Consider the following 27,418-nt stretch of genomic DNA (forward strand, 5'->3'; position numbering starts at 1 on the left):
TGAATAGGGAAATAAATATTATTTTGTGGTCTTATGATTTCATGTGTATTTAGCCTTATCTCCCCTCTTTAAACTACAAAAACAATATTTTAGGTAAATATTTGCAAAAGAGAGAAGTGAGCTCATAAACTGACTTCCTTGAGGCGTGAGCAAACTTGACCTTGCTCATTCTCCTGTAGAAAGGTAGATAAAAGCTGTTGACATGCCTTCTAGAAATTTCCAGAGTACTTAGTCATGCTTGGAGACCTCCCCACGTGCATCAGTTGATGTTAACAACCAACACGATTATTTTAAAGACCAAGAAGAAGTTTCTCCAGATGATTTTGTTATTTCCAGGTGAAAATAGCCATCTTGGCCTTTCTGATTACAGAAGACAACTTAAGCTCTTTGCAAAGAAAATCAGAGAATTAAAAAAAAAAAAAATACACGTCAAAGTCTAGTTCTCAGCAAGCATGTATTCCTGTTCTGGAACCACATTCCCTGCATCCACACTTGCCTTCCTTTTATTAGTCATAGCTGTCTAACTACACAAAGGAGATAAGTAAACATATAATTTTGGGTTTGATAGATATATGGGTTTGATAAATAAGTATATAGTCACTTCAAACTTAGGAAAAGAATATAGGTAATAGAAGAGTCACAATGAGTGGTCCCAGCCGACACTGTGGGGTGAGCAAGTTACTCTGCCTAGTCGGCTCCGATTTTCTGACCGACATAATGGGGAGACATAGAAAAATGCTATTGTTCTAAGCACTGAATTTTGGAATTGTTTGTTATGCAGCAATGGATAACTGAGGAACTTATTTGGCCCCTTCTATGACCAAGAACTGGGCTTCCCAGGTGATTCAGCGGTAAAGAATCTGCCTGCCAATGCAGGAGATGCAAGAGATGGGAGTTCGAGCCCTGGGTTGGGAAGACCCCTGGAGCAGGAAATGGAAAACCCACTCCAGTAATCGTGCCTGGAGATTTCCTTGGACAGAGGAACCTGGCAGGCTACAGTCCATGGGGTCGCAGAACCAGACACGACTGAGCTGCTGCTGCTGAGTCACTCCAGTCGTCTCCGACTCTGTGCGACCCCATAGACGGCAGCCCACCAGGCTCCCCCGTCCCTGGGATTCTCCAGGCAAGAACACTGGAGTGGGCTGCCATTTCCTTCTCCAGTGCATGAAAGTGAAAAGTGAAAGTGAAGGCGCTCAATCGTGCCCGACTCTTAGTGACCCCATGGACTGCAGCCCACCAGGCTCCTCCGACCATGCGATCTTCCAGGCAAAAGAGTACTGGAGTGGGGTGCCATTGCCTTCTCCAACACGACTGAGCATGCATGCGCAAATGACCAAGAACTATATCAAGAGTCGGAGAAATCAAGTCAGGGCTCTCAAATTGCCTGGGTAGCTTTTGCAAATTTAGTCTCGTGTGCTTAAAGAAAAAGAATCATTATATATCTGTATTCAGAGTTGGTTCACCCAAAAGGCATTTGATTCCTGTGTGCAAAGCCTGGTCCTTGAATTACGCTGTGTGTATGTAAAAAGGAAGGTGTGAGAGATGGGAGCAGATAGGTAGAGGCCTCTTACATACTGAACTGTGTTCTCTCCAAATTCAGGGGCTGAGGTCTTAAATCCCAGGACCTCAGACTGTGACTATGCTTGGAGACAAGGTCTCTTTAAGAGGTTGAGTTAAAATGAGAGCGCTGGGGTAAATCCTAATCCAGTAGCAGTGGAGATTAGGACACGGAAACTGGAAGACCACACGAAGACACAGGGAGACAAACAAGGAGAGAGATTTCTGAAGAAATCAATCTTGGCGTCACCTTGATCTTGGACTTCTAGCTTCCAGATCTTTGAGAAAATAAGCTCCTGTTGTTTAAGTGTTCCAGTCAGTGCAACTTTGCTATGGTGGTCCTATAAAAGCTAATATAAGGGCTCCTAAAGAGCTGGTGACAATGAATTGTCCTTTGATTTAATGGGAAAAAAGAAGCAACGATTAACTTCAACCTTGTAGAATTCAATGCATCAATTTGGCATCATTGAAATAAGGTTGCTTCAGCTTGCTGTGTTATTGAGCTATTCCATGGATGTATAGAATTTTAAGAAGTATGCACTCTTGTGTGCTAAGTTGCTCCAGTCGTGTCTGACTGTTTGCGAGCCTGTGGACTGTCGCCCACCAGGGTCCTCTGTCCGTGGGATCCTCTAGGCAAGCGGGCTGGAGTGGGTTGCCACGCCGTTCTATAGGGCATCTTCCCTATAGACCCAAGGACTGATCCCGCCCCACTTAAGGCTCCTGTATTGGCAGGCAGGTTCTTTGCTGCTAGCGCCACCTGAGAAGCCTTTTAAGAAGTATATCAACCAGTTAATATTTATACTTCAGTGTGGCAAGGTATCGTTATTATAGCAGTAGATGGGCACCATTTTTGTTTTACTGGAGGGAAATCCAATATGAATAAAATGGCAACTTTTCAAACATGACATTTAATCCATGCATGTAAATCAAACTGAGAATCTATTATTCATTATTAAAGGGGTGGCATATTTTTATTACTCAGAATGAAACCCAAATACTGTGAAAAATTTAGTGCCTTTTCTTGAACTTTTGAGACACTTATCATGTAGTCATCCAGCTAGCACTGGCTCTCATTTTAAAATATAGCCATGAAATTAATAAGTTTGGAGTTTTATGCCTGAAAAAAAGATGCTCAATATCAGTGAAGTGGGCAAATTTATTTTTTATTTGAAGCTTCCTAAATACTTAAGATGGTAAGGGACTACAGTAATGTTCTGATTCCAGTATGTATATGAAGAATATAGTTCATGTTCTTGTCATTATTAGTCACGGTTCCAGCGTTCTTCCCTGAAGTGCTCTCTGAAAACGACATATATCAGAAACTGATTAAAATGACCTAAAGTATTAATTCTTAAACTATGATGAACCCAACATTTCGCAAGAGGTTATTTTCTGTGTGACATTTAATATCAAAGAATTGAAATGATTTTAATAACTCATAGGAAGGAGTGATTTTAGGAAAACTCGAGCTTGAGTATGACGGCTTTTTTTTTTGATTATTGATTATTACCATCCATAATGAATAGCCCTGGCTATTAGTGTTCAACACTTCTGGAAAATGACTTAATCTCCTGGGTCTCAATTCCTTCATTTGTAAAATGGGAATCTAATACCTAATTCGTAAAGATTTTGTGAGCATTAAATAATGTGATGTCCAGATTGCTTAGTATAGTGGATTACATGTAGGAAATAACTAATAGCTATAATTGTTTTTTATTTATAGTAATCTTTTTTGAATAGTAATCTTCTATGTAGCATCTTTTCTTCTTTTTGCTCTCTGTTAGATTTCTCGAGCCCTTCAAAACATCCCTTCAAGAAGTATTTGTTGATGCATTCTTGATTTCTCTCTTCTAAGAACACGCAGTTTCCATTAAATTTATTTGCTGCTCTTTTGCCTCAATTCCTTGTTACTAGGTGATGTGAAGGGTTTCAGGGCCATCAGTGTAAAAAGCCGGTTATCATTGTTTCATATTCTGGCAGGGAGGAAGAATAACGTGCGTTGAGTGCCTACACTATGCCACTTTCATCACTGTGTGTTTAAAATGCCCAAATAAGTGCAGATTTCACTCCGTGCAATCTATTGTTAAATCCATTTTGAAGAGGAGAGAAACTGAGATTTTTGACATGAGAACTTGACCAGATGTTCAAAGCTGAGGTTCAAACCCAGGTTTAAATGACTCCACAGTCAGAACACAAAGTTTCACAACCTACCCTAGAGGACACAGCAAGGATTGATATGTTTGGTTTTTTAAATCTGTAAGCTACTCATCAGTTCCTATAATTTTCTCCATATTTTTACCAGACTTCTGTTTCTGATGCCAAATCTCCCGTTCTTTTCTGGCTCCTCTTCTGTCCTTTGTGTCTGTTTTCTACATGTGTTCACTTCTGATTTACTCAGCCTGCAGTGCCCTACTTACAAAACAGCAGTTCTTGTTCACTCTGCATGCAATTCAATAATCAGTTCAATTTTTCCCAGCCTCACTTGGGAATGAGATTGCTGTATTACATAATATTGACAGGTGGTCACTTAATCTTAAATATATTTGGCAGCATTAGAATGTAAACTTCTTGAGAGTAGGGACTGGTCTGTTTTGTTCACTGCTGAATCTCTGCCACCCAGAAATGTTGCTGTCTTGATAAATATTTTTTTAAATGAATGAATAAACCTAAAACTTCTAATGAGTCACATGGCAGACATCAAATAGATAAGTATTGACTGCCTTATAGTTGAAAAGTGTTTTAACTTTTAAAAAATTTGGTATTTTATGCAGATGCACATTCTTCATTTTATTGGAAATGCTTCTGAAATGCTGTAAATCCACCTTTGTCCTTTGTGTCTGTTCTCTACATCTGTTCACATCTGATTTATTCAGGGTTCAGAATGCCCTAGTTACCATATAGTAGTTCTTGTTCACTTTGCATGCAATTCAACAATCAAATCATTTTGAATTCTCTAAAGAGGAGGAACTTGCTTCTATATTTGAACTCACTCACATTCAGAGGGAATAAGTTTTAATATTTCAACATCTACACAAAATGCTGTACAATGACTTTTAAGGCACTAATTCTCTTATGAAGTCACAATGGGCTGACGAGGGTAAAGAATTTCTCCAAGGTCACATGGCCTGGTAATTGCAAAGAACGAGGCTGGCTATCTTTTCCTATCCATCTGCCTCATGCATGTACCAAACAGTAGTCAATGGCTTTGAACTGATGGGGCTCTAAGAGCTTCTAGTGGTTGGCAGGAAAAGGATTTACTCTCAAACCAACAAAAAATCACTAAGCTCAAGGACCAATAAAGGTCAATCTAGTAGACTGCAAAGCTGAGCATGTCAAGCCCCTGCTTAAGCTCCCCTAGGGGCTCCATTACACTCAGACTAAAAATCCAAATTCTTCACTTGGCCCTCCAAGCTTTACATGCTCTGGCTCCCATCCTCCTAATTCCCTTGCATGTGACTTTTCTGCTTGGGTGTTTCATTTGAGTTTCACTTTCTCTTCTCTGAACAGACCAAGCTCATTCTTGTTATAAGGTCACTGCATTACGTGTGGCTTCTGGACGTGAGGTTCCTTCTCTAACCTTGACACTGCTGTCCAAGGTCAAATGCCCCTTCCCAAGACAAGGTTTTCTTAATAAAATAGCCCCTCCTCTGTCCATTTTCTAGTATACCTCTAATTTCCTTTTATTATTTTAATATCCTTAGTGATCGAGTAGAGCATTTATCACTATTGATATCATCTTACTTATTACTTGTCCCCTCACCCACCAGATTGTAGCTCAAGAACAAGAAGTTTTGTTTAATTATTTTCATCATCAGTGCCAAAAACTGTTGCTGAAGTTGTTCTTTAGCTGTTAAGTCACGTCCAACTCTTTTGGGACCCGATGGATGATAGCCCAACAGGCTCTTCTGCCCATGAGATTTCCCAGGCAAGAATACTGACGTGGGTTGCCATTCCTTCTCCAGGGTATTTTCCCTGGCCCAGGGATTGAACCAGCACCTCCTGCATTGGCAGGCAAATTCTTTACCACTGAGCTACTGGTAAGCAGCTGGATGTGTTGTGTGGTTCCATGAAAATGGTTCTTCTTTTACATTTGTTTGGTATTGAGTAATACCAAAAAGAGATATTTGCTGAAATATAAATGGGCATTTAATAAATGTGTGTGAATGAATGATTGAATGAAGGGAAGCATACATTTGGATATGGTTTTTGATTTGACATAGTCAAATCAATAATGTTAGTAGCTGGGAAAACATGAGCAAATCATTACTCGTTTAAATCTTTTTTCAATCACCTATACAATGGGCAAATATTAACCACATTGACATTCAGATCAAATGTTATAATGTGCATGTGAGAGCTTTGTAAAATATAAGATGCTGCATAGGCATTAATATTATCGCCAGATATATCTTTGGTACCATGTGGGTTTCCCAAAGGGAAAGTGCTGATTAGCAATTATTGCCAAAAATTTTATCCTTTCCAAATGATGTATTTGCCTGTTCCTTGTAAAACCATTTGTGGTTAATTTGTTGGTCTTTGATCTAATCAGGCTGCAGATGTTCAGAAATGCCATCTTTTTGTGCATTGAGGCTCAGTCACTGGGGTTTGTAAAAGTAATGGGCTGTGCCCAATTTTTCCCCAATGTCTTCAACTCTCAGGGACAATGAAGGGAAAAATCTATCTTTTGCCTAACAAGGAGAAACTGAAAAGAAAATTTAACTTTTTGTTTTCACATTCTAAAAAAAGGTGGGGGGGGGTATGGGGGGGATAAATCCCAGAACTAAATTTTCTAAATTAAAATATTCAATTAGATTTTGCCATCTCCCTAGAGTGAAATATTCTTAGTTGAACATTTGAGTAGCAAGTGAAGAGATGAGTTATGACATATTGAGGTTGAGGTCAGGTAATGGAATTGCAATGTAATGAGATGACATGCCATATATTTCCTCTTGATTTCAGTCATGTTTGATGGAAAATGGTGGCAAGGCCATATTTTTTAGCCAGTAATTATTCAGGTATGAATCAGTTTGATCTCAGACAGAATTGTGGTTGCCCTGAGCTGCGGAAGTCAATTAGACGTATGATCAAGGACACACAAACCTGTCTTGTCTTGGTATCTATATTGGACATTGATTCTAAAAGTCTCTTCTGAAAGACCATGTGAATCACTATTACCTTAACCTGCCTGTAAAAATTAAAATTCCCAAGCTTCACCTTAGACTTACTGACTTAAGGATGAGAACGGGCCTAGAAATCAGCATTTTAAACAAATGCCTTTGGGTAATTCTCATACAAACCAAATTAAAGGGGCACCTAGATGATGTCCTTGAGGACATCATTGCATGATTGTGACTGTTTCTCAAATAATTCAATTTGTTGTTAAGAAATCACAAAATGAGATTCAGGGATTGTAGGTTTGAGAGATCATAGACCTCTGATCTCATTTTAGGGAAATTTTTATTTCAGAATTACTGATTTGTAAACTATCTGATGAATCTAACTAACTAGGACTCATTCTTTATTTTAAAATTGTAGTTAATTTACAATGTTGTGTTAGATTCAGGTGTGTAGCAAAGTGATTCAGTTATATACACATCTGTCTGTTGTTTAGTTGCTAAGCTGTGTCCAACTCTTTGGAACCCCATTGACTGTAGCCCGCCAGGCTCCTCTGTCCATGGGATTCTCCAGGCAAGAACACTGGAGTGGGTTTGCCGTTTCCTTCTCCAGGGGATCTTTCTAACCCAGGAATGGAACTCGGTTCTCCTGCATTGGCAGGTGGATTCTTTACCAGTGAGCCCCCAGGGAAGTCCATATGTGTTTATACACACATATAAATAAATAAATAAATGATATAAATATTTATATAGATAAAGAATATACAAATGTTTAAATATTTATATAAATAAATAATATACAAACATATAAATGTTCATTTATATTTAAATTAGCAAATATATAGCATTCATATTTATAAATATATATAAACATACAGGCATTTGCATTTGTAAATATATATATATATGTATACATTCAGAATGACTCACTCTTTAAGGATCCCAGAAGATGAAGCTGTTAAGGGTGCTGGGATGATGGAGCTCTGTTGGAGGAAGCATGTTTTCTCTTGATAAGCTCTGGGCCTGCTTTTGATGGTTGAACCCAGTGGTAGCAATGATGGAGGGAGCAGGATGAATACAGAGAAACATGTGGGGAAGAGCCCAGCTCCTCAGTCTGTAGGGATCACGAGGGGCAGGAAAAAGGGTTTAGAGGAGTGGTCCAGAGCCTCTTCAGCAGGAATCCAAGGTAGGCCCTCTGACGCTCACCTCCAGCACTTAGGAAGCCCCGCGTGAAAGGCTCTGCAGCACATTGCCGGGAATCAAATCCCCACTCTGCCCTATACACCTGTTCTCTCTGTGACCTTGGGTGTGACCTTGGGTTTGACCTTGCCCCAGCTCTCTTTGCCTCAGGGGCGTCACTTGTCACATGGAGAAAACAACAGGATCCACTTTGTACAATTGTCATCGTGACTGAGTTCATCAGGATAAAGTGGTTCAAAGAGTACCTGGCATTTAGTCAACTTCAATAGAGATGAGCGCTTCCCTGGAGGCTCAGTGGGAAAGAATCGACCTGCCAGTGCAGGAAACACAGGTTCGATCCCTGGGCTGGAAAGATCCCCTGGAGAAGGAAAAGGCAACCCACTCCAGTATTCTTGCCTGGGAAATCCCACGGACAGAGGAGCCTGGGGGGCTACAATTTGTGGAGTTGCAACGTGAGACACATCTTAGTGGCTAAGCAACAACAACAACAGACGAACAGTTGATACTCTACTGTTAGGATTAAGAAGCTGGAAAAGACAATTTCTAAAACAGGGAACTGGAGCTCTTACATTTGCTCACAAAGCACTGGTTTTTCAACGGTGTAGGTGTAAAATTTTTCTCTCTTCTTCTGTGCAAAAGCTATGATAGCTAGATTTGTTCCCAACCTCTGTCCTTGATCCCCAGGCCAAGATAAGTTTCCAAGAATAATTACTTTCTTTCATCCTGCAGCAGAAAGACAGGGGATTAGAGCTAATTTGTCTATTTATTTATCTTGGCTGAGGGAATGGAAAGGAAAATAAAATGGTGCTATTAAACTCTCACTAGATAACCTAGATTACCCTGTGCTGTGGCATCAATTCCCACTCCTCTGTCCAGAACTGTTTGCCTCAAATAGAACACTTTGCCATTTTCTAATGCAAATTAAATACACTTATTTACTTTCATGACTATCCTTAATCCTTACAGAATATGAGTTCCCAAAGACACCTCTGTGTCCTTTTCCCCTTCTCCCTACCTGCCATCTCCTTTTCATCACCACTGTCCTTGCCCTCCGAGTCCTCCCCTCCACCGCCTTCCCAACACTTTGTCCATGGTGAAACCAAGACCCTTCCAAAGATGGTAGGTTACTTGTTTAAGTGGCAAATTGGGATTTGATCTCATGTTTGTATGATGCCAAAGCCCATGCTTTTAACTCACGAGAACATATAGCTTTCTTTTTAAATGAGAGAAAGGATTAAACGGGGCAGGACTGAACAACTGGGACTGAGGTAACAGATATATAAAGTCAGAACCATTGAAGATGCATTTGTAAGAATTCCAACCAAAGCATCATGTCCAGGCTGCATCATTGCAGACCTACCACAAACAACTCAAGTATCATTGTGCACTCTGCTTGTCTGCAGAAGTGCAGGTTACGTGCATAGTCACATGTTCCTCTACTATGGACTTTATCATGCTTGCTTCAGTCTTATCCAACTCTTCACGACCCCATGGACTGTAACCTGCTAGGCTCCTCTGTCCAGGGGATCTTTCAGGCAAGAATACTGGTGTGGGTTACCATGCCTTCCTCCAGGGGATCTTCATGACTCAGGGATCGAACCTGAAACTCTTTTGTCTCCTGCATTGGCAGGTGGATACTTGACCAATGAGCCACTGACTAAAGAGCCACTAGAATTTTGATTTTACATCCAGTGACTTAGAACTATGTTTCTGAAGCTATCTTAATGGAATAAATATATTTATACAGTAGTTAAGACTGCATGTGAGTCACGACTTCTCTGGTGGCTCAGTGGTAAAAAAAAATCTTCCTGCCAATGCAGGAGACACGGGTTTGAAGCCTGATCTAGGAAGATCCCCCATGCCTCAGAGCAACTAAGCCTGTGTACCACGACTCCTGGGCCTGTGCTTTAGAGGCGGGGAACCACAACTCCTGAGGCTACTCGCCCCAAACACTAAAGCTAGTGGTCTCTAGAGCCCGTGCTCCACCGCAAGAGAAGCCCCCACAATGACAGGTCCATGCGCTGCGGCGAGAGAGTAGCCACCACTGGCTGCAACTAGAGAAGAGCCCACTCAGCAATGAAGATATAGACAGCGAAAAATAAATAAATAAAATTAGTAAAAAAATAAATAAATGTGTTAATGCATCTTAAAAAAAATGAAAGTCTGGATATGAGTCAGTGCAGAGCAGGGGCAGTCAATATTTGTTGTTTTCTGGTAACAAACCCCCGACATTTCAGTGGCTTATGTGCATTTGATATTGCACATCAGTCCAAGATTGTTAAATGTTCAGTAATTTCTCCTTTACCTGCAAAGGCTCTCACCCAATGACAGACTTGCTCCCTTGCCTGGTCCTTGAGATTAAAGCTACTTGTAGTCCTAACTCATATATGAAGGGTTTATCGTCTCTGAGATTTGGTTTCTCCTGAATCTCTTTTTGTCCAAAGTTCCTCAAGGAATTCAGAAGTATACACAATTTTGTAATTTAATTGAAATCTTTTCTTCATTACAGTAAGAATTATGATCATTTATGACATCTCCATTGTAAGGAGAAGCAGAACTTTGAAAGCCTTATATTTTTGAAATTACTTTATCTTTTTTAAAAGTAACTTTTTCTTAGTATGAAAACAATAGTCATTCCAAATATTTCAGAAAATCCAGAAAATTAAAAAATACTTCGTCAATGTGCATTTCCATCGTTTTGTAAGATTTCCCTAATCCTTTCTGACTTGCTTCAATTTAAAAGTATTTGGTGTCCAAGTGGAAAGAATGTTGCTTTCTCTTCCAATTCTCTGTGCAAACCTCAGGATTCAAAATTCTCATTTGTTTCTTTTCTGCTTGTTCTCCACTCTCCTTTCACATGCATCTTCTATAGCATAGAAGATCAAATGCATTACCCTTATGTTATGCAGTGAAATTCACCCTGTACTGTCTCTTCCTTCAAAAAGAATGCCTGTGATGGCACACAGAAAATAAAGGTACTCTGAGAAAATCATGACCTCCAACTACCAGGGCTTTTGTGATGAGATAGTACTGATAGTTGAGGGCAGACCGATCCATTTATTTCCCTTATTATGAGTATTCAGTGACAAAGCTACAGAAAAATAAGGAAGCATCACGTCATAGGTATGTTAAATCGCTTTAGTCGTGTCCGACTCTTTGCGACCACATGGACTGTAGCCCACCAGGCTCCTCTGTCCATGCGATTCTCCAGGCAAGAATACCGGAGTAGGTTGCCATTCCCTTCCAAGGGGATCTTACCCACCCAGGGATTGAATCTGTGTCTCTGACATCTCCCGCATTGCAGGCGGGTTCTTTACGAAGTCCACCTCGTAGGAGGGCTGTGGAAATACTCAGGTTTGTGGAAAGGATCCTCTGAGAGATAACAGTGAAACTTAGTGATCCTTTCTTGCCATGGAGGAAACAAATGAGTCCCAAGCTACGCATTACTGGGTAAAAGATCTCTCCTATAACATACGGCATGAGAAAAGCAATGAAAGATTAACATGACCGCTGCTGTCAGATAAATTCCTTTATTTGGTAACATATGGCTCTGATCCTCCTTTTCAGTCATTATCAGTGACTAGGTTTTGTCTTATTCAAGAATTTATTTTGGGAGGAGGGGACTGTCAGGGTAATTTCACGTGACAGCTCTATCTTGTGAAATAGGCTGAAATGAAGTTTTCCTTAGTGCCCAAAGCCTGGCTTCTTGTTTATATTGTTACAGGTGATACGATGGGGCCTGGTGTTTTACACCAGGTGTTGGGGTTATGCTTGGGAGCCTAGAACTGCTTCTCGTGCACAAAATGATACTTGTGTTTTACATATTTATCTGATGAGGTTCAATCAATCTTAAAATGCTCTTTTCTCCTTTACGAAAATAAACTGTAATCTGCGTCGTAAAAATAGTTGGGATGAAGTCTTAGATAGTAATAATAATTGTGTGCATTCACATTTTATGAGCATTTTTATATTCGTTATACAAGCTGACAAGTGCATCAACTCTATGAGGAAGATGCTTATAATTTTGTTTTTTATGGGTGAGGAAATTTGAGTGCATGTAAAGTAAGATACAAAAAAAGAAGTGACTTGCCCAAGACCACAGGAAAACTGATGATAGAATTGGGTCAGTACTGGTCAACTTCTTAATCTGTTTTGAACATATCCCTGAGTAAGACCAGGTTACTATAAGAAGAGCATTAGTTTTCACTTCTAAATGCAGGGGTAAAACTGATGAAATTACTGTAATAGCATCACTTCGGCTTCATTTTTTAACGATGGTTAGAAACAGGCTTCTGACCCCCTTTTTCCTCCTCTGCCTCACTTAGCTCTTATTCTCTTATCACAAAGGTTACTCGCAGCCAACTAGCCAAATGAAAAGTATGGCTTGATTAAGAATCTCTTTTGTCAGTAATTTGTGCCTAATGTTTTTAGCTCTCCCATGGGCTGTTGTAGAAAATGGTAAATCTGGTTTAAATGAAACCTGATCCTGTTAATGGTTTAATAGCAGCTGCCACAGGGTTATGGCATTTTTCAACAGATGCTTCTGCTTCATTTTAAACATAAACCAAGTCTTGGAATATTTACATAAATCATATAAAATATCCCTACACACTTTTGGTTAAATATATTGTTATAAAATAATCTTAGAGAAGTCCCTATCTTTGCCCATTTGTAATTATTCACAGAGAATTAAAAAAAAAAACAGGTTATACTCTATTTTAAAAAAAATAGATTACTTGTGTCATGCACTTGCCTAAAAATTTTTTTAAAGGCTGAAGAATGGGCTCCATCTCTCTTCTGGGGACATGAATGGTGGCTTGGTTGATCCGATGGTTCTGTCCATCTTTAGACCTAACACTATTTATTTAGCACTGACAAATTGCTTACATAATAATGTGCATTCTAGTGTCAACTGAAATCCAGAGGAGTCACAAAATTAAATGGGACACTGTTTTTCTTTGAAAAGGTAGACCTTGTAATAGCACTTCAAGCTATCATTCTGCATAGGATTAGTTTCTCTGGCATATGATTGTTTAACTTTTTTTTTTTTTAAAGAATTTCTTCTGGTCAAAGCACTTGTGCTGGATACACGAATGATACAAAGATAAATGTCAGGCAAAATAAATAAATAAATAAATAAACACAGTGACTGGTTTCAAATCGGGAAAGGGGTAAGTCAAGGCTGTATATTGTCACTCTGCTTATTTAACTTACATGCAGAGTACATCATGCGGAATGCCGGGCTGGATGAAGCACAAACTGGAATCAAGATTGCCAGGAGAAATATAAATAACCTCCGATATGCAAATGACACCACCCCTATGGCAGAAAGCAAAGTGGAACTGAAGAGCCTTTTGATGAAAGTGAAAGAGGAGAGTGAAAAAGCTGGCTTAAATCTCAACATTCAGAAAACTAAGATCATGGCATCCGGTCCCATCACTTTATGGCAAATAGATGGGGAAACAATGGCAACAGTGACAGACTTTATTTTCTTGGGCTCCAAAATCACTGCAGATGGTGACTGCAGCCATGAAATTAAAAGACGCTTGCTCCTTGGAAGAAAAGCTATGACCAACCTAGACAGCATATTAAGCAGAGACATTACTTTGCCAACAAAGGTCTGTCTAATCAAAGCTATGGTTTTTCCAGCAGTCATATATGGATGTGAGAGATGGACCATAGTTCTTCAGCTGAGTGCTGAAGAATTGATGCTTTTGAACTGTGGTATTGGAGAAGACTCTTGAGAGTCACTTGGACTGCAAGGAGGCCCAACCAGTCCATCCTAATTGAAATCAGTCCTGAATATTCATCAGAAGGACTGATGCTGAAGCTCCAATACTTTGGCCACCTTATGTGAAGAACTGACTGATTTGAAAAGACCCTGTTGCTGGGAAAGACTGAAGGCAATAGGAGAAGGGGATGACAGAGGATGAGATGGTTGGATGGCATCACTGACTAGATGGACATGAGTTTGAGCAAGCTCCAGGTGTTGATGGACAGGGAAGCCTGGCATGCTGTAGTCCATGGGTTCGCAAAGAGTCGGACATGACTGAGCAACTGAATTGAATTGAATGGTAAAAGATAGAAATAGTTAAACAAAAGAGATACCAGCTCAAGCAAAAAGAACTGAAAGTACAGTGTACCTCTTTAGTTAGCATATTACAGGTTTGAGTCCTAAGAATCATAGGAGGCAGAATCTTGAACTGGTAGGGTAGTTTTTTGTCTTGTTTTTTGGGTCTTATTTTCATGGTAGTATATTTGCTCAATTACCTTGGCTTAAAACCATTATTTATGTAAGTGCATCCAATGCTATGTTTTTAAAGACAAAGAATAACAGTACAAATCAACTCTTTCACACTCGTACTCAGTCAATGAGTTGTGTCCAACTCTTTGTGACCCCAAGGACTATAGCCTGCTACATTACTCTGTCCATGGGATTCCCCAGGCAAGAATACTGGAGTGGGTTGCCACTTTCTTTTCCAGAGACAAAGCAGTTCTTAACTCTATGATCTGTAGGCATCACTGACTGTGATGTGTTTCTAAATACCAGTATTCCAATCTTCCCTTGTCTTCATATCTGTCCTAGGTACTTCCGCCTAAGAAGGATGTGGAACTTGGCATGGCATTCTTGTTTGAACTCTTTCTCCTTCGTGGGAAATATACTTATCTCCACCAGGTTGTGGGCTGGGCAACCTTCCCTTTGTATGATAGCAGTATGGATGTGGTGGAAGGAAAATTCAAGTGTCCACTTCTCCGAGGACATTATGATCAGAAAGTCGACAGCTTCAAGAAAACTGAAGATCTGATTTGCTTGGACCTGGACCACTGGCTGTGCAATCTCTATTTTCAGGTTTGCATTGGGATTTTGTTAGTGGGAAAAAGAATGTAAAGATTTTCCAAAGCTGCTTTTCTTTAGCCTTTAGCTATTGAAAATTCCAGTAAGTATCAATATCAAAAACCTATAATAGGGGTTATCTCAATATTGATTTCTCATTTTTGTGCTCACTCGCTCAGTCATGTCCAACTCTTTTGTGACCCCATGGACTGTAGCCCACCAGGCTCCTCTGTCCATGGAATTAAGCAGGCAGGAATACTGGAGCAAGTTGCCATTTCCTCCTCCAGGGGATCTTCCTGACCCAGGGATTAAACTCACTTTTCTTGCATCTTCTGCACTGGCAAGTGGATTCTTTACCACTACTGATTTCTCATAATGCAGATTAAATTGATGTCTAAGAACAAGGGTCAAAATTCTAGAGTTAGTAGAAATCTTAAGGATCGTTTAATCCAAACTTCTGTCTTATGAACCAGGACAGTTCTCCAAGTCCCTGATTTCTCAGTCTGCAGCCTGTTGTTGCCGGAGCAGCCTGGTCTCAGCAATGTTGGGCAGGGGTTGTGTTTCTTTTTCGAGAGTTCTTATTGAGCTTCTGTTGTGGGTCGGGCATCGCTTGTTCCAGAGATATAAAACAGATAGATGTGGTCTCTGCCTTCCAGATGCTTGACATTTATTTGATGAGACGGACAATAGATAGCTCACATTTCCACGGGATGAAAGTGGCCATTAGAAGTCTCTCTTTACCATACACATGGCTTCAATGTATGCTGCCTTTTTTATGTCAAAAATTAAAAAAAACACAAAACTTGGGAACACATCACTAATTTGTGTAGGCTTGGCATTCTATTTTTTAATCAAGTCTTTTAGCAGAATAGCTGTTGCATAAATTTGTTTTAGGTCAATACCATGGAGGACCCCAAAAAGAAAATAGTAACATACTTGAAATATAAGGCATTCCAACACATTTTGGTCTATTTATTTTTGTCCTATATGTCCACATTTATTCTACCTCCGTATGTTGTTTTTCCAGACTGCTTGTATCATGAAATGCTATGAGTTTTCTTCCTTACCGTTGGTTTTTTTTCAGTTTACCTACTTATCTACCTACCTGAGGTAGACAGTATATATGGACATGTTCAGGAAGCGTGTAGTTTTGACCTAAAAACCATCAGCTACATATTATTCTTATGTGATGATTTTTCTTGTGTTCTGTTTAAGTTTAATTGACATTTTTTCCCCTTTTAGCTAATTCAGTTACAATGTTTTGTCGAAATATATTTTTGTTGCTCTCTGGTTATACTGTTAAGAAAACCACTCTTAGATGAGTATGTGCCCTTCTAGTCATCCTGGGTTCAGTTCAGCAGTTCAGTTCAGTTCAGTCACTCAGTCGTGTCCAACTCTTTGCGACCCCATGAACCACAGCACACCAGGGCTCCCTGTCCATCACCAACTCCCGGAGCTTACTCAAACTCATGTCCATCATGTTGGTGACGCCATCCAGCCGTCTCATCCTCTGTCATCCCCTTCTCCTCCTTCCCCCAATCCCTCCCAGCCTCAGCGTCTTTTCCAATGAGTCAGCTCTTCGCATCAGGTGGCCAAAGTATTGGAGTTTCAGCTTCTGCATAGGTCCTTCCAATGAACACCCAGGACTGATCTCCCCTAGGATGGACTGGTTGGATCTCCTTGCAGTCCAAGGGACTCTCAAGAGTCTTCTCCAACACCACAGTTCAAAAGCATCAATTCTTCAGTGCTCAGCTTTCTTCACAGTCCAACTCTCACATCCATACATGACCACTGGAAAAACCATAGCCTTGACTAGGCAGACCTTTGTTGGCAAAGTAATGTCTCTGCTTTTTAATATGCTGTCTAGGTTGGTCATAACTTTCCTTCCAAGGAGTAAGCGTGGCACCTTAAAAATAAATCTGTTTTCCCAGGTGGCTCAGTGGTAAGGAATCTGCCTGTGAATGTAGGAGATGCAAGAGACACAGGTTCAGTTCCTGAGTTGGGAAGATCCCTTGAAGAAGGAAATGGCAGTCCACTCTAGTATTGTATTCTAGTCCTGTTCCCAGTTATTTTGATCTGTTTTGAAGTGAACCTCAGGATCAGAAGTTTTTAAAAGTTTCTAAGGATTAGAAACATTGATATAAATAAGTGTGAAAAGGAAGATCATAAATGAATCCAAAGGAGTAATTAAAAAATCACTCCCCAAATTTTGAAGAAAACCCTCAATAAAACTATTTATCAGATTGGTGACCTGAATACTATACATAGAGATAAAAATGAAATGAAAATGAAAATACAGCCATGAAAGAAAATAAATTTGGGTATATGTTTATTAGATAATGTAAAAGGCATTTATAATTTTTCATTAAAATTATCATTGTTACCTAACATTCAGTGTTCTATAAATTATGGCATGGGCTTTGTTTCATAAAAGATAATTTAGGTAGCACAGATGTTGATAATAAAGTGATACACATTTTATATTTGAGAGAAAATAAAAAAGTAGTGTTTAAATTTTACAAGGTCAGAAAAAATGATTATTTGGTAAATAGCATTAGAATAATTTGATTTCAGTAAAATCTACTTAATTTGAACACACTGGTACCTTTTTTTCCTCCTATTTAAAAAAAACTTAATGAAAAAAGTAACATTATGATTTATCTGTAGAGTTGTCTGGCCATTATTCATTATAAATGGACATAATTGTCCACTAGCTTCCTTATTTGATAGACAATAACAGAAATTTTCTTCCTGTGTATATTTCATGGAGGGTTGGTGGGCGGAAGTGAGTGTTACTAATGAGAATCATACTGTTATTCAAGTAGCATGCCTTTCTGACTGTAAGGCAGAATAAGTATGAATGTAGATGATTCTCTTTCATGAGGATGAACACAAAAACTTTCTTATCTTGAAACCCTATTTTCCCCTATGTGAAATTCTAAAATATATGACTTTTTCTAATATGAATTTTTCTCAAATGCAAACATTTCTGAACAAGAAAATTTTGAGTAGCCTTTTAGAGTTACTCAGGAAGAGGATAACCTGGGTTTGGGAAGAGAAAAGAGATAGATATTGGAGCAGAAAAATGGTTTTGCAATGCAGCCTTAGAAGAGATGAAAGGAAACAAGCCAAGTCGGGTAGATCCTAATCATTTCCCTCTGTTGTCTCTTCAGTAAGAAAACGGCCGCAGTCAGAGGGGCTGCAGAGCCAGGCTGAGGGGCTCAGCCATGACCTCATGCATGACTCACACGGCTAATAACCCTGAGGTTTAAGGAGGGGACTGGGAGCTGTTCTGATTTAGCTCCCAGAGCATGTATGAAAGAATGTAAAAGGGAAAATTATGCAAGCAAGACAGCCTTTCACTTTTTCCTAGAAAAGCTTTTCTATCAAGTTCTCTCTTTTCTGAATACTTTGTTTCCTATGTCAGTGATTATTTCCACCAGCATTTTATTATTAAAATTTTAAACACAGAGAAAAGTTGAAAAAAATTGCATACTGATTCTACAATATGCTCATTTAATTTTAAGCTTAAAATATTGTTTCTTGAAGATAGTAAATACTTGTTATTAAATGAGTATTTGCTAATTTTGTTCCAGCATGACTACTAGACTATTATTTGAAATAAGAAATTGAAAAATAAGAACAAAGAAACTAATAGAGTAGGGACATTTTATGTAACCCTGTTAATACAAAAAAATGCATTTTTTTATAGTGCAGCAAAACAAAACAAATATAAGTTTTAGAAAAATTGAATTCATCATTGACATTTTGGATTTTGCGTATTAGGTCATCCGAGAGAGATAATTGTGTGTGTTGTATTTTCAACAGTTTGGATAACAGATCCATCTCTTAATAGGTAATTAAACTTCCTCTACATTTGAATGATCAAAAAAACCACAAAAGGCATATTCGGCTTCCCCCTGAGTTTCCAGATTGTTTAATGGCTGAAGCAGAATCAAGTGTGGATAATACAGAGAAAAAGAGTTGTTCCTCAAGGAGTGATGGAGCAAAATCCTTCTCACACTCATCTCAAGGTTAGTTCACATTTTATTGGCATCTTATTACTAATATTTCAAGTTCTGTTATATTATATAAAACTGAGAAAGAAAGAAGTGCTATTAGTGTATTTCTCTCTCTATCATGTCATTTAAAGAGAATGTAATCATTGACAGATTTCATACTGCACAATTATAAATTATATAATAAAATAGGAACCATTGAAACACAAGTCTTCATGATTTGTTGCTCTAAAATATGTTTTCATTTTTTGAGGAACAGTTGTAACTTTTTAGATTCTTAGTCCTAAATTTCAGTCTTTCTTGTGTGCTCAATGAAAGAAAATTGCTTTCAGAAAAAAGTTCTCAAATAATTTAACCTATTCTATAAGTCTTTGCTTTCAAAGACTGGTTTAATCAAATACTACATGAGCAAATAATACTTTTGAAATATTCAATGTATACAAGTTTCAGTTTATAGAAAGAAGCTAGCCATGAGTTCTTGCACAGTAGGTCTCTTCATGAGACTTCCTTGATTTGAAAGCTTAACACATTTATCTTTGGTTTCTATCAGATTGCGAAATCACCAATTATGACTGAATCCGCCCATTTCTCTTATGCATTTTTGGTGTGCTTTAACTACCCATCAAACACTTCTCTGTATGTATATCTTATTGTTGGCTTTGCTTTTAGTTTCATTTATTAAACAGAGAATCTAGTTTTTCTTTTTTAAACTTCAATAGAAAATTAATTTACTGACACATTTGATCAGTATCGATGCTTTATAATATTTTTAATATAGCATGTTTTTAGTCTGGTTCCATTTTTCTTCTGGTTGAAATAAATCTTTAGTAATTAATTTAAAGTTTGAATCTGTGAATGGTAAACTCTCTTAGTCTTTGCATGCCTGCAAAGTCTATTTTTTCTCACTTTTGGTAGATCATTTTTACATATATAAAACTCTAGGATACGAATGTTCCCTCACTGTTTTCTCCACCATATTCTCATGTCTGTTGTGGCTGATGAAAAACAGGTATTAAGTGGATAGCCACTGATGGATTCTAGGAAGGTGAGTGATGCATTTCACTTCTGTTTTAGGCAGATCCTTCTGGTAAGTTTCAGGAGGATTCATTTGAGAAAGGCATGGCTAGAAACAGATCAGTTAGGAAAAGTTTGTAGCAGTCCAGGCAACAGATGAGGATCTGAATTAGGGCAGAGATAGTAAAGTTGGAGAAGAGAGTATAAATTGTCAAAGTATTAAAGAAGTGTAATAGAATGACCATAGGACTAAGAAAAAGTGTATCCTTGTTAGTTGGATATAGATGGTGAAGAAGAATTAAGGATGATTCTTTCTTTATTTATTTTATACCATGGATAGATATGGATATCAACCAGGAAATAACAAGAAATAAAGGAGGAAGGACAGGATTAGAAGAAAAGCTGTGAACTTGATTTTGGACCTACTGAGTTTGAACTTTCTACATTATATCCAAGTATTAATGTTTGGGGGATCTTTGGAAAAATGCATGTGAAACGAGAGAGAGAGGGAAGTTTGGGAAGGAGAATATGTCCATTGGAGAGGTATAAACACCTAGACTCTAGCTGAATCTGCTGAGTGGTAGGTTTCAAACTGGTAGAGTGTGTAGAACGATGGAAGTGTTGAGATGAGGGCAAGACTCAGGAAAACAGCAGTGTTTCAGAAGGATGCTAGAACCCTACTCTAATCAAACCCAAAATCTGAACTATTTAGCATCCTAGATGACATCCATCGTCCTTGTCTCATTCTACCTAACAACTGGGCCACACAGAGCTTCATATTCAATTGCTGGTGGTAAAAGTTTCTTTAGTTGTGCCCAGAGTTTTCCAAATCCCTTGGAGACTTTTTGCCTTGTTGGACCAAGTAAAACTCCACTGACTGCAACTCATTTTCTAGAATCCCGCTTCCTTCCCTAACACAATTTCAGTACAACCCCTGGGCTGTTATATTTGCATCTGTCCTTTTTCTCTACAAGTGAACCATTATCACCGCCCAGTGATGACTGAAACACTGCCACCTCCAGAGAATTCAGTGGCATTTGATGGAGTCATGTGTACCTGGACATGCTATGCTGAAATTTTGCACATAGAATTCTCATATACTGAGTTCTGTCAGCTGGCTTTAAATGGATATTTGTGAAACTAAGTTAGAAATGAGATATATATTGAAGGTAGGTAATAAATGCCAACTCTATAAAGTGCCTTGATTAATGTGTATTGTTTGCCACACCTGAGAACTTAGGTTGACTATACTGTAGCCTGAGAGAATAGGAGGAGACCAATGTCACAGTCTGGGTTTTTCAAATAATTTGTAGAGTGTGCTGTCCTCAACATGCACACCTTTGAACTGACTGTAAGCATTCTAGGTTGGAATTTAACAGGTTTAAGGCTTTGATTTTTTATTTTTAATTCATTTGCTTTTAATGGAAGGGTGATTGCTTTACAATATTGCTTTGGTTTCTGCTATACATCAACATGAATTAACCGTAGGTATACATATGTCGGACTTCCCTGGGGGCTCAGATGGTAAGAAATTGAACCCCATGCGGGAGGCCTCGGTTCGATCCCTGGGTTGGGAAGATCCCCTGGTGGAGGGCGTGGCAACCCACTCTAGTCATCTTGCCTGGAGGATCCCATGGGACAGAGGAACCTGGCAGGCTACAGTCCATGGGGATGCGAAGAGTCGGACACAACTGAGCAAATAAAGCTGCTTGAACCTGTCCCCCATCTGCCACCCTTTCTCACCCCTCTAGGTTGACACAGAGTCTTGGTTTGAGTTCCCCGATTCATGCAGTAAATTTCCATTAGCCATCTATTTTACTTTCATGCTACTCTCTCCGTTCGTCTCACTCTATCCTTCCTTATCCCCGTGAGTTTTTTATTTTTAAAATTATTCAGTTCCATTCAGCCACTCCGTCATGTCCGACTCTCTGTGACCCCATGGACTGCAGCACGCCAGGCCTCCCTGTCCATCACCAACTCCCAGAGTTTACTCTGACTCACTCATTGAGTCAGTGATGCCATTCAGCCATCTCATTCTCTGTCGTCCCCTTCTCCTCCTGCCTTCAGTCTTTCCCAGCATCAGGGTCTTTTACAATGAGTCAGTTCTTTGGATCAAGTGGTTAAAGTATTGGAGTTTCAGCTTCAGCATCAGTCCTTCTAATGAACATTCAGGACTGATTTCCTTCAGGATGGACTGGTTGGATCTCCTTGCAGTCCAAGGGACGCTCAAGAGTCTCCTCCAACACCTCAGTTCAAAAGCATCAACTCTTCAGTGCTCAGCTTTCTTTATGGTCCAACTCTCACATCCATATATGACCACTGGACAAACCGTAGCTTTGACTAGATGGACCTTTTGTCGGCAAACTAATATCTCTGTTTTTTAATATGCTGTCTAGGTTGGTCATAGCTTTTCTTCCAAGGAGCAAGCGTCTTTTAATTTTATGGCTGCAGTCACCATCTGCAGTGATTTTGGAGCCCAAGAAAATAAAGTCTGTCACTGTTTCCATTGTTTCTCCATCTATTTGCCATGAAGTGACGGGACCAGATTCCATGATCTTAGTTTTCTGAATGTTAAGTTTTAAGCCAACTTTTTCACTCTCCTCTTTCACTTTCATCAAGAGGCTCTTTAGTTCTTTGCTTTCTGCCATAATGGTGGTATTATCTGCATATCTGAGGTTATTGATATTTCTCCCGGCAATCTTGATCTCATCTTGTGCTTCATCCAGCCCAGCATTTTGCATGATGTATTTTGTATATAAATTAAATAAGCAGGGTGACAATATACAGCCTTGATGTACTCCTTTCCCAATTTGGAACCAGTCTGTTGTTCCATGTCCAGTTTTAACTATTGCTTCCTGACCTGCATATAGATTCCTCAAGAGGCAGGTCAGGTGGTCTGGTATTCCCATCTCTTTAAGAATTTTCCAGAGTTTGTTGTGGCCCACACAGTCAATGGCTTTGGCATAGTCAATACAGCAGAAGTAGATATTTTTCTGGAACTCTCTTGCTTTTTCGATGATCCAACGGATGTTGGCAATTTGATCTCTGGTTCTTCTGCCTTTTTTAATCCAGCTTGAACATCTGGAAGTTCATGGTTCATGTTCTGTTGAAACGTGGCTTGGAGAATTTTGAGCATTACTTTGCTAGCGTGTGAGAAGAGTACAATTGTGCGGTAGTTTGAGCATTCTTTGGCATTGCCTTTCTTTGGAATAGGAATGAAAACTGATCTTTTCCAGTTTTTGGCCACTGCTGAGTTTTCCAAATTTGCTGGCATACTGAGTGTAGCACTTTCATAGCATCATCTTTTAGGATGATGATAGTGGAGCTATCAAAGCTAGTGGAGGCAATGGAATTCCAGCTGAGCTTTTTCAAATCCTCAAAGATGATGCTGTGAAAGTGCTGCACTTAATATGCCAGCAAATTTTAAATTATTTCATGGGATCAACTAGGTGATCAGTACATTTATACACTCATAGAGTTTGTTTTTAAATGATCTTTAATAATTTAACATATTTAGAAAATTATTTTTGTTCTCAGTTTGATAGGTTAATTTTTAGCAGGCTATATTAAAGGAAATTTTTATTGCCTCTTATTTTATGTCTTGAAATTTTGCTAAATTTAAAACAATATAAATTCAATTATTGTGTAAAATATTGATATGCACCTAAAAAATCAACAGCTTTTATTTAAAAATAAAATTAAAAAGTTTATTCCAACCATATAGTGTTGCTATTATAATTTCCACCATATTTTCTTCCTTTTTTTTTTTTTATTTTTTTTTTTTTTTCTTCCTTTTTTAAAAATCTTCATTTTGTATTGGGGTATAGCTAATAAAGGAAATCAGTCCTGAATATTCATTGGAAGGACTGATGCTGAAGCTGAAACTCCAATACTTTGGCCACCTGATTGGAAGAACTGACTCACTGGAAAATACTCTGATGCTGGGAAAGACTGAAGCCAGGAAGAGAAGGGGATGACAGAGGATGAGATAGATGGTTGGATGGCATCACTGACTGTATGGGCATGAGTTTGAGCAAAGCTCTGGGAGTTGGTGATGGACAGGGAAGCCTGGTGCGCTGCAGTCCGTGGGGTCGCAAAGGGTCAGATACGACTGAGTGACTGAACTGAACTGTTAGTCAATTAACAACGCTGTGATGGTTTCAGATGGACAGCAGATGGACTATGGTTGATTTTTTTTCTGTTAGTGCAGATATCATAGGTGGATGACAGCGGGTGTGCTGCATTCAACATGCTTAGTGTGGACGAGGGGAAAGTGGAGAGGTTGGGAACCAAATCACTGGCATTCTAAGAAAGACAGAGAGTGCAGGAAAAGGACAGAGGTGAAAACAGACGTTCAAAGGGCAGGTTTAGCCTCATTCCAAAATGCTTTGCGTGGCTGCTCTGTGGAGGACATTCGCGGACACTGCACATAAGTCTTACAGCCCTGTCTGCCAGAGAAAGGCTTTTACCGCTTCTTGTCTTTAGGTCCAACCCGATGAGTCAGTCCCTCCAAAGGGAGGGGTTGGGATGCCCTCATTCTGTGAAAATAAATTAACTGAAGCTACCCTGGGGTTCTGAGATGTAGGAGAAGAACAAGTCCTGATCATTTCTGGTGGTCGACGATCATCTTCCTAACATAGGATGGATAAATCAAGACATATACAAGAAATGATTATGATTCCATTAGATAAAAAATAGAAAAATGCAGTTATTTTTTGTTCAAGTTTCAAGTTCAAAGATCGAGTCAACTCTGAAGTTGCCTTGTGGGACCCAGACAGACGCGCATACGTCACGTGAGTTTCTGCTTTCCTTTGTTTTCTTTTCTTCTCTCTTTCCACCCTCCCTTCCTTCTCCCCTTCCTTCCCTTTTCTCCCCTAATGTTTCACGATTCAGTACGGAGATGAAAATCTTATTTTAGAATTTTTAACTTTTGAGGAAGTACGTTTTGTTGCAACAGTTATATTTCAGTGATACTGACATTTTAACCTGGCTTTGGGACGTGGCGTGGAAGACTAGAGGCAGTTACTGTTAGACCATTTTTTCACCGGATCATTTTTGCTTTCTAGTTCTTCCTCGGGGTACTGTGGCTATATTTTCCACACCTACTTCCCTGTGTTCTGAACTTGGCTTTTAGAAGGCTGCCCCAGTTCCCTTAAAAGGGGGACAGGTGACACTACAAGAACTGTGAATACTGACATATCCAAAACGAGAACACTATATACCATGAGAGGAACACTTTGATGCTTTAGGAAAGTGCTTTGGAAAAGGCAGACGATCATTTGCTCTGCTCTAAGTCAGAGAATGATAATACAAGTTTCACGTTGCACGGCTACAGAGGGAACTTCTGCCCTTATTCTGAATAGAGTAATACAAAAACAAAACAAAAATTTCTTCGAATGCCTGTCTCTGCTACAAGTGCATATGTTTACTTATTTTTCTTGGAGGCTTCCTAGATGTAGTATTAGCAGCTAATATCCCCCATGGGTTTGTTTTCTAATCTATCAGGGATGTGATACAGTATGCTGTTTCTGCCACTGATATGCTGCTCGGAGATTTAATAATGGGTAAACAAACACAACATGTGGTAATTCATTTCAAATTAAAAGTTTATTAAACTCCGGCTTGATGGCTTTCTGGCTATTTGCAATGAAAGGAGTGAACCTTAGGGGAGGGGTGGGCACGTGGTGTGTTCATGGCTGCAGAGTTTCTATCTGAAAAATATGTTTATGATCTTCTACAAGCTGTCCCACATTGATAGGCTCCATATGTAACCTGCTGGATCCACTGCAGTCCCCAGATTCTGAAAAAGTGACTTTAATGTTCACTTGCCATTTCACGTGTGCATGCACATGCACGTATGCACCCACGTACACATACACACACACATACACAGTAAGGTGATTCTGACTTTAATCCCACAGTTCATGTTTTAAGTGGGGATCAGTCTTGCAAATCAGTGGACGCCTGAGGTCAGAAAATATTCTTGAAAAATAAAAGGCCCACCCCCCCAAAAAAAAGACCCATGATGCAACTTTTGGGTTTAGGCTGCTTTAGTTTTCAGGGGGCAGACTAGGAAAACGTTTGTTCTGCTTGACAATTTTGTTTTGTATGTGCCTACATGGCATGAACGATGGTCTCTGCAAGGTCTATGTATGTTTTGTGATGCAGAATTCAGTTCAGGAGAGTTTTCTTGTGGAACCACCAGGAACAAAACATGTTGCTAAATGCTGTGTGATTATAAACCCAAATAAGAGGCAAATCCTCAATCTCCAGGGGCTCACTGGAGCCTCCCCCCACCTCCACCGCTAAGATGTATATCCCCACACTGGCTTGATGAGGGGAGGGCCTGCCAGCACCCTGTTTACCTACAGGCCCTGGGGAGACTTCACTCTCGGAGAAGTGAAATAGACACAGTTGGCTAAGTAACAAAGATTGGGTTTTTAGGGGAGAGGGTGATGGTGGGAAATAGATGCCATCTGTCAATCAGATTTGCTCCCCATCTCGGTCTTCTCATGGTGGGATTCTCAGGGAGAGGGGAACTGCATGGAGATACTTACTAACCTGCTAAAAGACACTTTTCATTGAAATTCTGTGGGACCAGGAGTATACTATATATTATGGTGCATGCTATTTCATGGGAAAGTGAGGCATACTGTGTACATGTACTCTATTCTTTTTCAGGATTTTTTTTTTTGATGTGGACCATTTTTAAAATCTTTATCGAATTTGCTACAATATTGCTTCTGTTCTATGTTTTGGTCTTTTGGCCAGGAGGTATGTGGGATCCTAGCTCATGGACCAGGGATCGAACTCTCACCACCTCTACTGGAGGCAAAGTCTAAACCACTGAACCGCCAGAACTGGAGGGCCATGTACTGTGTTCTTTAGATTACAGTTCTGTCATTCGAGGTTTTATAGAGGCACTGGGGGACGAGTTAGATGAGGAGAACATGAGCTCAGGGTAGCTCATGGGCTTCTGGAGACAAATGAGTAAGCTTCTGAAGGCTATTGAGGCTTGCCTGAACTTCTTTTTTTATACAAACCCATTTAAATCTAGTATTGGTATGACCTGGGGAGATAGGTGTCAATTTCACATTTCTTTGGGGGTAAAGGAAAATCCATGAGAAAAGTTAACGGCTTAGAATGCTACAAAGTGTATTTGAAACTATTGGATACACACAGGGATGGATTTGGGAAAGCAGGCACAGGTTGGATTCCTAGTTGGGGAACTAAGATCCTGCATGCCGTGTGGCCAAAATAAAAGGTTTAAAATCACAGAAATGCTTCAAAATATTTTAAAATAATTTAAATCATTTTTTTTTAATGCATCCAGTGTTCAAGGTAAATCCTTCCTTGCTTCTTTTCTTCTTCCCTCCTTTGTTTCTGCATTTGGTGCTTTCTTCCGTCCTCCCTTCCTTCTTACAGATCAATGAAGTTGTCACCTTGTAACTTTATTTACAGACTAAGACTTCCAATAGCTGCAACATTAAACTCCCCAAATTGGGGCTCGGCTGGGGAAATTCCGCACAGATGTTAATTGGAGGTAGAGTAAGGCTTGCATTTTTAACAAATTTAGTAAAAAAGAAAAAAATAATAATCGTTTTCAACTTCGGTTTTGTAGGCTTCTTCACCGTTGTGGGTTATTTGCAACAACGGTTTCTAGTTTGAACCACTTCGAT

The 27,418-nt window shown here is 39.4% G+C and overlaps 1 protein-coding gene across 1 annotated transcript in view; it reads left to right on the top strand.

Annotated features, from left to right (window-relative positions):
• LOC136151249 (uncharacterized) overlaps positions 1–27,418 on the top strand; it is a 226,314-nt gene that overhangs the window by 70,481 nt on the left and 128,415 nt on the right. Inside the window, 2 exon segments of the mRNA XM_065912192.1 lie at positions 14,458–14,721; positions 24,427–24,532. Of these exon segments, the coding sequence (XP_065768264.1) occupies positions 14,458–14,721; positions 24,427–24,532 (370 nt within the window).

This window comes from Muntiacus reevesi, chromosome 20 (genome assembly GCF_963930625.1).
Source record: "Muntiacus reevesi chromosome 20, mMunRee1.1, whole genome shotgun sequence".
NCBI classification, from domain to species: Eukaryota; Metazoa; Chordata; class Mammalia; order Artiodactyla; family Cervidae; genus Muntiacus; species Muntiacus reevesi.